This window comes from Colobus angolensis, unplaced genomic scaffold (genome assembly GCF_000951035.1).
Source record: "Colobus angolensis palliatus isolate OR3802 unplaced genomic scaffold, Cang.pa_1.0 Scaffold56, whole genome shotgun sequence".
Classification (NCBI taxonomy): Eukaryota; Metazoa; Chordata; class Mammalia; order Primates; family Cercopithecidae; genus Colobus; species Colobus angolensis.
In genome coordinates this window covers 775737-786953 of record NW_012119154.1, presented here as the reverse complement: position 1 = coordinate 786953, position 11217 = coordinate 775737, and the positions used below count along the sequence as shown (strand labels likewise).

The window sequence follows — 11217 nt, the reverse complement described above, 5'->3', positions numbered from 1 at the left end:
GAGGGGAGGAGGGGAGGAAGGAAAGAAGGAAGGAAGGAAGGAAGGAAGGAAGGAAGGAAGGAAGGAAGGAAGGAAGGAAGGAAGGAAGGACGGAGGGAGGGAGCGGAGAGAGATGGAAATCATTTTGGGTGCTGGAGAGGCAACAGTGGAGTCTATATAAGAGGAGCCTCGGCTTCCAAGAGCTGAGTGAAAAAGCCAGCTCCCTCTCTCTCATTGTTTCCTAAGCAGGCCTTTCTGCCCTAAATTGCTGTTTAGTAACAACTAGGTGGGGAACCCACTGTATCTCATGAGAACATCGCACTCTAGGAATGTCTCTGCAATTGTGGCTTGATTTTATTAAATCCTAATTGCTCTCGAATATAAATTTGGATATTCCTTTTCACAAAATGTACAGCTACACAGATCCTACTATTCTCATTATAGCAATATCAAGCAAAAAAACACTATTCCAGTGTAAAATGACACTATCAAAAGTCACACTACTGGCTTTCTTTTAATTTAACACTGCACACCAACTGCCAAAATCGAAGAAATCTGACAATGAAAACACGTGCTACTTTGCTAATAAATAAGTCAAAAGTTTTAGTTTTAAGGGAAAAAAAGGAGGAAATAAAGACATGTTATACTAAATTTAATTAGACATTTAATAAGTATAGTATCCGTAGTTAACAAGGCAAATTGATCCTTTCAGTTCTAGCTGCAGTTTATTTAAAAACTTTACAATTTTACTACTTAAGAGCAAGTCCTACGGAGGTGTTATCTCACCATTTATATTTTCACAACACTTATGATATTGCTATCACACTCTTAAAATAAATGAAAAGTCCATGTCACATTTCAGACCAACATAATGTTACAGACTCTATTTTTATTTCTGAAGATAAACATTAAAATACTTCTGAATTGCTCACTTTCTTCTTGCAATGTTGAACATAAAAAAAAGTAAAAGACTAAAAGTCCCAGGTATACTTGAAAAGCAGAGGTTTAATCACTTGGTTTTAAAACTAGTAACTAGAAAATATATCATTATAAAATTGTGACAACAATAGCATCTTATGACAAAATTATTATGCTTTTAATTTTCTATTAAATTGTGATGTATTAGCTTGCTAAAGATTAGTCTATATAGAATGAATTTAGTGGTGCATTTAATGAGACAAGAAGGTAGAAGGCTGAACATGAAAAGATTATTTTACATTGTAGTGCATGAGTTATTTGATAATTCTAACATAGTACAAAAGAAAGCTTCTCTCTAGATGGATCATGGTTCAGTTAACATCACTGAATATCTAATACCTCCAACTCAATTAATTCTCACCTGATTAAGATCAGGCTGATATTCAAACTAAATCATCTCTCCAGTCAAGTAGAAATCAATATTTCTGATTTTACTTTTAAATTACAATAGAAAATAAAATGCATGCATCTTCAATATGCCACGAGTAGATTTTCTATTCTAGTCTACCATAGCATGGATAACACAGTTGATTAAAGAATTATTCTAATTTGAGCACCAATATGTAGCAGAATCTGATTAATTTGAACACAGAGATGGAATAAAGTAATTAAATATATCTTACACAGGGCAAATAGAAAATTGACATAAAATAAACTTGACTTGTTTAAAACAAACCTCACTATTTATCAGCTCAAGTAGTTAGGAATACAGTTTTATTAAAGACTGATTATGCTCAGAGAAGACGCTTGTTTCAGGCACAGATATTTGTAAGGTAGGTAAAAAAACAGCTCTTTTTGCATCATACTCTTTCCACCACCACTGCCTCCAAAATCATGCATGTGCTTAAAAACAACCAAATTATTTCTATAGACTCTCCCAGAAAAAAAAAAGAACATACTGACCCATCTTTGTTGAGCAGGGAAATTAGTGAATCCAAGAATAAAATACTTACATATTTGTAAATGTTACTACTAAACAGAACATGAAATAGATGTTCGTCCTCTTTCATTTCTTAATTATCTTTAAATTTAAGATAGAGAAGAAGAGTACATTATTTGTTGGATTAATTGAATAGAAATGATTTTTGACTTGTTAGCAAACTCAAAAATTTAGATGAAAATGTTCAAATCTTAAAAACTGTATTTAAGAGAGAACCACAGATAAATGTACACGTTATATTAGAGTTAAAAATAAATTTAGAGAATACTTAGTATGTACTACATTGCATACTATACATATTTATTATATATGTAATATGTATACTTTATATATAAAAATACATTTTATATAGAATATTACATATAAAATATAATTTACTATTTCTAAACCTCACAAACTAGGTTATTAACCATGTACTAAATATTCATGGGTGTTACTTACCTCAGATGTGCTTTTCCTAGTGTCTTAGATATATATCCCTTCACAGAAAAAGTATGAGGAGCCAAGAATTAAGCAAAGAAATCTGGAAGCATATATTTCCAAAATTCATATCCAATGAGTCATACAAGTTAACTATAGATTATAATTAAGGGCATAAAAATCAAAACTTGACAGATCGGACACTCTCCAAGACTGCAGACTCGGGCTGGGCGACCTATGCAACTTGGAAGTTGACCCATTTGCATGTTAAACACAAAAGAATATTCTTTACCTTCACAAAAGGCTCCATCCTGTTTTTCTTGAACCAGAACAACAGCTCAGTTTGGTTTTCTTACTTATGACTGAGGCACAATTTCAGAGAAATATGCTTTTGTACATAAACATATCTATCTGTATATATATTATGTAGATATAAATACACAATGTGTGTGTGTGTGTATAAATATATGAACAGTGCAAGCACAAAAACTGTAATGAACCACTACAACACATGTCCATGTTTAAAGGTACAGCTGTTACTTTATTTGAGATCATTATTTGTCTTGTAGGACTGGAAATACAGAATCATCAGATCTGAGGATTTACCTTTTTTCTAAGCTGGAATTTTTGTTTTATGTAAAAATCTCACAATTTTAAATAGCTAACTTTGTTTTCTAAAATACTGCAGAGGAGAAACATGTCTGCGTAATGGCTCCCAGCTGAAGGCTGATGGTCTGTGTCATCGCTGGAAAAGCTTCCTTGAACATTTCAGCTCTAAAATAATTATAGACTTGTGGTTATTCCCACAAAAACTGCTACCACCCACACAACTACTATTAAAGCAGAGGTCACCACAATTATACTCTAAATAGCATTGTAGAACCTAGGACAGAGGAATTAAACGGAGACTTTTCCCATCTCTAATTCCACAGGCCTCATTCTCTTCCACGGTCCTATGAGGCTGCCACAGTAATGGTGGCTGTAGTACATTTCAACAGGGACTCAAATGGGCCCTTAGCTAAAAGTTTACATTTTGTTTAAGCCCACACTGATTGTCTTATGGATCAGTTACTAAACCTCTCTAAATGTATGCTCCAAGAACCACTTTAGGTAAGAATGTTTCATTTGAATGGATGCTACTTTAAAATGCTAACTTACCAAATACGTACTCATCTATCAAATAGTTTGTCTGTTGCCCTCAAGAAGTCTCCAATGGAGCAGCAAGGCAGTGACATATTTAAAATTAAACAAAGAAACAAATAAATAAATAAGATAGCAATTCTGGGAAGATGGCAAGAAACATCACACAGCAGTAAAGACTATAGCCCAAGGAGGCCACATAAGTAACTAATAAGAGTTTGAACGTGGGAGGGCTCACCATAGGCTACTAGAAGGGCAGCACAAAATTCAAGGAGGTATTCCCACATTTGCAAAAACAGATGGAAGAGTGCCAAGAAATGTAAAACAACAAACATTACTTTGTTTCCCTATTACTCTATTAAATAATCAGAGAATACAAACAATGAAATAATTATTTAAAATATTTCTAACAAGTTTACATTGTTAGAATTCAAGATAATAGATGTTAAATAAGTCAAAATCATAGCAGTTGGTCTTAGAAGCTACTTAGAAGACATTTTTAAATAAGAATTTGTGTTCTACATTTTATTAGTAACTTTTATTAAAATAATAAAAATAAACAGTAAGACACAACTCATCTCAGGATCTGGAAATCCTATTATGAAAACAAAAGAAAGTAAAGAAAGTGGCTGTCACAGTTTTATTTGTTAAATTCCACAAAGAATATTTTTAATTTTAAAACAGAATGTCAACAGGGTTGATTGAAATAAAAAGAAATAAATTAATGCTAAATAATTACTAAGGAAGTTTTATTTATGGAAATGAATAATTCAGTGTTTTACAAAGTAAATTCAAGCAGCAGCTGCTTTGCTGACATTTAAGCTTAGAAGAGCTTCCTCAAAAATGTACAAACTTTAAAACTAAAGAATCATCATATATTTTTAATGTCAAACAGGAAGTTATTTCCTAAGTCATCTGGTTTTAGTATAAAATATTACATGGTTACAATGGTGATCAACCAACCATTTAAGGAGTCTCAGCATTACATTTTTCATAGGAAGTATCTGTCACATTCTAGTTTACTGAATATATGCGTAATTCCTGGCCTGTTTAGTCTTACAACAGCTGGGGGCAGAGAGTAATTCAGATTTCTAACAATCTGTTCATATGTATGTGTACTCAGGGTTGCATTTTAAACTGTATTTCTTACTATGTTCCAGGTGAAAAGAAATGGAAAGTAACTGGTTTAGGGCATGAAAATTCTTATTCTACACAATAGGAAAAAAATATCTCAAATAATACAGTTGACCCTTGAACAACACGTGTTTGAGTTGCACAGGTCCATTTATACGTGGGTTTTTTTTCCCCCCAATAAATACCATTTCTTATCTGGGGGTTCCATATCCACAGTCAAACACAGACCAAAATTACAGTATTAATGGGATTTAGGTTTTGGTTTCCTGGGGAGGGACAGGCATCCTGTAACTAATTCCCTGTGGATAACGAGGGACAACTGTATATTCTTAATCCATTCTTTTGTTAAATATTTACTGAACATTTCTATGTACCAAGCCTGTTTTAGGTTCTAGGGATACATGAGTAAAACAAACCAGGATCCCTTATTCTAAAAGGAGTATTGTGCGGTATGTTACAATGTGGTAAGAGTTACAGAAAAAGAGAAGTTAAGGGGTGTGGGAGGTTATAGGAGGAAGGACCTAGTAGGTTACATTTTCAGTAGGGTCATCCAGGTAGGCCCCTCTAAGGAGATTTTTGGGGGAAAACTTAAAGGAAGTAAATAAATCAGTTACATAATTTTTATAGCCAGTGATGTGATACAGATACTGAAGTTTCTAACTCTATACAAGACATCTTTTTTAAATATTTTCAAGGAAAATGGGCATGAAGAAAAAAATAATTGTAGATAAGAATAAATTTTCATATGAATTCTTAAACACAATATGGATAAGGTAGCCTAGTCTAAAGAGAAGGCATAGCTACTAATGCCAACGTAGAAGTATCTAAGTTACATTACTTGTGGGAATCAGACAGGGCTTAATTTCACAATGTCACTAAAATGAAAGTAAAGGCTAAGGAGACAAAAGACATACATTAAAAATGGCTTACACACTTAAGAGTAAAAATGAGCTCACATTAAAATGAATCTGTTAGAAAAACATTATTCACTAAGGGTATTTCTGGGGTAGCACAGGGTAAACACTACATTCTTTGCTCCTTCAAGTCTACAGATTGTTTTGTTTTGTTTTCATAAAGTAATAATAATAATAATCAGCACTGTAAACTAAGCATCTATGTAACTTCTTCATGGGTAACAAAGAAAGAAGGGTTCGGTTACTACCCAAAGCCTGAGTTCTAATATAACTAGTTCTCTGAGTAATAGGCAACACGAATCCTGTCTGATGTTTTGGAATGACAAATCTAGAAGTAACCACATTAGCGTGCACTAAGAACCGAAGTCCTCTATTTTACCTAACTCAATGAACACAAACAGATTTCCTAAAGTGAAAATGGGAAAAATAATTAAAGAACCACAAGTTAAAAAAGATTTTTTTAATTCATAAAAATGACTGAAATACAGCAAATTTAGGATTTCTGGTATTATTACTTTATGTTGACTTTAACTTCCCTATATCAGTTTCCATTAGCTTTTTAACTCACAACTAAAGCATTTTATTTTTATTTATGTAATACAAACAGATTAATAAACTTCTGGTACTCACTACTGTTTATGTAGCTATATAAGTTCCTCCTCTTAGTTTGTGAAATTCTACAGAAAATTCTCCCAAATCCATCTAACATCTGCAATGTTTCACAAAAATTTATTTGTACTGTCTTGTAAAAGAGAAAAATTTATTTCACATGACAAAAAAGGAAATACTACCCCCAAATTTTGCTACTTAACAATAATATAATTTGCAACTTTAGAAGCCTATTCTGTAAGAAAATAAAGCAATTATAAAAATTTTTTCCACATGAAGGGGGGTAAATTTTGTACATATAACCACTGAATAAAGTTCTCCTGACTGCAATTCATGTATGTAACTTTTTTGACAGAGCTCACTTACATAACTGCTTCACAGTTATGTACCATTAATAGGCATACTGAAGTTATGGTAGAACAGATGATCCTGTTACAGCACTTTCTATATAACCAGACATTAATATTTTAAAGGCCACTTTACAAAAATCACTGCCTTATATTTATTCTAACCAATTAAAACGAGTTCTTCAAAAATAGCAATTATTCTCTTCTTTTATTTGAAATCCATTTAGTTCAAATTTAATCTTATATGGAAAATATAAAAGGTATTAGGAAGAAAATTAACAAGGATTTTACAGAACTAAAAAGGTTTTCAAGTTAAAAAAAAAGAATACTTTTAGCCAGGCACAGTGGCTCACACATATAATCCCAGCATTTTGGGAGGCTGGGGCAGTCGGATCGCTTGAGCTCAGGAGTTTGAGACCAGCCTGGCCAAATGGTGAAACTCGGTCTCTACTAAAAATACAAAAATTAGCCAGGCATGGTGGTGGGTATCTGTAATCCCAGCTACTTAAGGAGGCTGAGGAAGAAGAATCACTTGAACCCAGAAGGCAGAGGCTGCAGCGAGCTGAGACCACACCACTGTACTCCAGGATAGGTGACAGAGCGAGACTCCATCTCAAAAAAAGAAAGACTACTTTTAAAAGATGTCTGTTTTGCTTTAAAATCTAGAACCAAAGCCTCAAAAGCAAATTTTTGTTAAAGATGAATATCTTCTTGATATCTTACAATCATCTACCTCAAACTTAATGTGTCCAGGTTCACTGTTTCTTACAAATAATTTCAAATCAAACTCCTGGCATCATCATGCTTCTCTTCAGTGGTCTTCTCTTCAGTTACCAAGTTCTGCCAAAGCTCCCTTTGATGCTTCCCGTTCTCACTGTCACTTCCCCGGCCATCCGGAAAAAAAAAAAAAAAAAAAAAGGTCCTTCTATTTGTAGCTTAATCAAATGGAAAGCATCCCTTTTTTCTAGTATCAACTCCTCCACCCAGCTTGAGCCCATACAGAGAACAATCACAGTGTTTTATCTCTCCTGTCACCCAGGCAGACACGGGGAAGAAAACAGAACTATATGAAATTAAAAGGATGCAAAGTAATAGAACTACTGCACTTACCTACCCACAAAATTATTATTTAGAGATGTATAGGAAATCACTAAAGGCATGATTAGCATATATAGATATAAGAGAGAACTGATTGGAGATTCAAAATACTCTCAATAGTATGGCCAACCAGGGCAAAAAGTGTTTAAAGGTAAAATTTACTTGGATACATGCGAATTCCTACATTTAAGTTAAAAATACTTTCAAGTTTTAGAATAGAATGACATGTTATAAATTCAATGTGAATCAACAATGTCATGAAGTACGACAGAACAACTAAACCAATCTTAATTATCAGTGACATGTTATAAATTCAATGTGAATCAACAATATCATGAAGTACGACAGAACAACTAAACCAATCTTAATTATCAGTGCCGTAATCACAACTGCACGGAACTCACAGCACATCTATGTTCATTTCTGCAGACCATATTTTTAGATAAATCTTGATAAATAAGTACGTTCCTATGGAAAGGCAATAAAGAGATTAAGAAGTCTTTTTAAAAACCATAACATTCACAAACACCATATTATATACTAACCACATCTTAGAAATCTACCTAGGGCATCTATGGGAAAACAGAAAATATTTAAATGTAGCCAGAAAAGAAAACTCAAGAAAGGGAATGAGACTGTTATCACTAAAGTAAGCTGAAGTAAAAATCTAGGTGACCTTAAATATAAGAGCTTAGGCTTGATCCTATAAGCAGTGGCGAAAGACATAAACTAAACTGATCAGTTCAAAAATCTTTACCTAGCAACAGCATTTAGGATAAGGGTAAAATCAGGGAAGAAGGAGAAAAAGAAATTTTCTAGATAGAAAAAAAATTGTCTTCATGCTAATAAAACAATTGAAAAGATATTGAAGGCAGTTTTGGGTAAAACTGCAAGATATTGTAAGCTCTTAAACTATTCCTCAATATTCTATAAGACAAACAGAGTTTTAAAAAGACAAAAATTGGCTAGCTGCCACTATGCCATAAAAAGGGGATAGTATCATACTATAAATTTCGAAAAGTAGGAGAAAAGGAAAGATTTTGACAAGGCTCAGCATGCCATGGATCCTAGCCCCTAGAATGCACTGGGGAAAGAAAATGAGTTCAAATATCTTGCAAATTCCCACTAAAAAACACTCCTCGTTTTTGGGAGAAGTAGACTGAGGGCATAAATAGCCCAGAGAAAAATAAAACAAAACAAAAGAAAAACACTTAGTATAAAAAAAACCTCTACCCACCTTCAAAGGATTTCAGCAGGGGCTAGAAAAACCACCAGGGTATGCCATTTTTCAGGGATCCACACTTAACAGAGAAGATAACCCAAAGGTAACCCCAGAAAAGAGGAAACATTCCTGAAGGCTACCTAACAAAAACACTGCATTGGCCATGTGCTCCCTCTCCCCCTCCCTCAGGCTTCAGGAAAGTACATAAAAGAACACCCCAGCCTTCACAATATAGCCCACAGGAGAAAACAAACATCAGAAAAAGGTGGCAGAAGTGTTAAAGAGCATTCACCCACAATTTTTCAGAGAACCAGCAAGGCAACTCTGCAAACATGCCTAAGGAAAAGAAGATTCATCTCAAATGTCACACTCTATTAGAACTTAATAAAAACATAAATTCAAGAAAACTAGACTTCAAGGAATAGTTGATAAAACAGAGCGAGATGACTGAAGACCAAAACAAATCCATAACAGTGCTAATAAATATATCAGAAACATAAAAGGAATAGCATAGACACAGCTAAAATTCAAATGAAAAATTTTATTTAAATTACTCAAGATAATCACAGTAAATATCGTGGGGGAAAAAAGGTTAATGCAAACACAGAGAAAACCAAGGCATGGTAGGCAACTATTGCGGAAGACAGCCTCCAAGATGGCCTCCAATGATCCCAGCTTCCTGTTGTTCATGTCCTTTATGTCCATGTCACCCCTCCCATTAAGTAGGCTAAACCTAGTGATCTGCTTCTAACCAAGAATATGGTAATACAGATAGGATGTCACTCCCTATGACTGAGTTACAAAAGGCTGTGGCATGTCTTACCAGATGTTCTCTCTCATCTTCTTGGCTTGCATGTTTTGATGAAGTAAACTGCCATGTGGAAAGGGCTCATGTGGGAAGAAAGTGAGGCTATCAACCCAACATTCTACAGGAGACTGAATGCTGCCAACAACCATGAGTGAGCTTCAAAGCAGATCCTTCCCCAGTCAAGGTTTCAGATGAGACCACAGACCCTCCTTAGCCAACACATTAATTGCAGCCTTGTGAGAAACTGAAGCAGAGGACCCAGTTGTCATACCTAGATACCTGACTCACAGAAACTATGAGATTGATAAATATGGGCTCTTTTAAGTCACTACATTTTGGAATAATTAGTTATGCAGTAAATAACATCAAATGTTAATCCTTGCTTTAAAGTTCCAAGGATAGTTGGTTATCTCTGAGGAAAAAAACTCCCCACAAAAAAGGAAACAAAAAACATTTTCAATTACAATTTAAGAAAAGTTTTCTGATGGGGGAAAAAAAAAAAAGTACAAACCAAAAGGGCACAGTATGTTCCAGAAAGAACTGATACAAGATATATCCCAGTTAAGCTTCCAAACTCAAGGATACAGAAAGAATTCTTCTAGGATCCAACCAGAAAAATCACGTCACCTATGGTAGGATGATTGCAAGGTGGGCTGGGGATGAAAATCAGGCTGCTCTCAGACTTCCCAGAGCAACATTTAATGTCATAAAATACTGATGCAATGTGTATCTACAAAGTTCTGAGGTAGAGAAAATACGACCTGACAATATTATATCCACTCTACATGTCACAAATGTATAAGGCAACAAGCAGTCATTCCCAACCATGAAACATATCAAGAATTCTAGAACCCAAAGACTCTTCTTAAATTAACTATTGGCAATAAAATCAAGCAACAGATAAAAAAAAAAAAATTTAAAGACAAAATGTGATGAGCACTTTATGGTTACAGAAAAGAATAATAAGTATTGTAAGTTATGACAATGTAAAATTACAACTTACAGAAACTGGGACCTGAAAGAGAAAAGGTGGAGGAAGTATAATTGTACTTTCACACAAGGGAATCACTCAATACTGTTCAAAATTAGAATATGGAGTTAAAACATAATTACTCAACCTTGTCAGTGGGTGGATGGAGGCAAGTAACCTTTTATCAAGAAACATTTACATAAACTTTAGCAAATCTTTTGTTTTCTAAATTCCACTAAAAAAACAGTGTATATAATATAATCCCTTTGTATTATCCTTTTGTTCCCAGAGAGATGTCTGTATTTGTGAATGGTAGAATTTAGAGTAATTTTTGGAAGGCATTTCATATTTTCTATATTACTTATATAAATTGAATATCCTTTTTATTAAAAGCATGATGTTGTTTTCCCCCACAATAATAAAATGCAGGAAGGAAGGAAATACTGAAAGCCTGAACTAGAGTAGAGGTATTGAAAATGAAGTCTCACATATTGTTAGAAAGATTCCTGCATTGGTAGTAAACCTCATAGGCTTCATCTAACGTTTCTGAGATCACAGACTTTCTCCCTAAATAAAGATCTTTGCAGCACAAAAATCCCTGTCTTCTATTATATGAATTCTAAAATTCTTTGTCTGGCTTTCAAGGAGCACCAAAATA

The 11217-nt window shown here is 33.9% G+C and overlaps 1 protein-coding gene across 2 annotated transcripts in view; it reads right to left on the bottom strand.

The window, feature by feature from the left end:
- Window positions 1–11217, bottom strand: part of CMC1 (C-x(9)-C motif containing 1) — an 83035-nt gene that overhangs the window by 19326 nt on the left and 52492 nt on the right. The window contains exon 3 of one of the 2 annotated variants that reach the window (XM_011961522.1): window positions 6136–6243. The exons of the other annotated variant lie outside the window; for it this stretch is intronic. Coding sequence (XP_011816912.1) covers window positions 6136–6243 — 108 coding nt within the window. The remainder of the gene's footprint in view (window positions 1–6135; window positions 6244–11217) is intronic. 2 annotated transcript variants of the gene reach the window in all.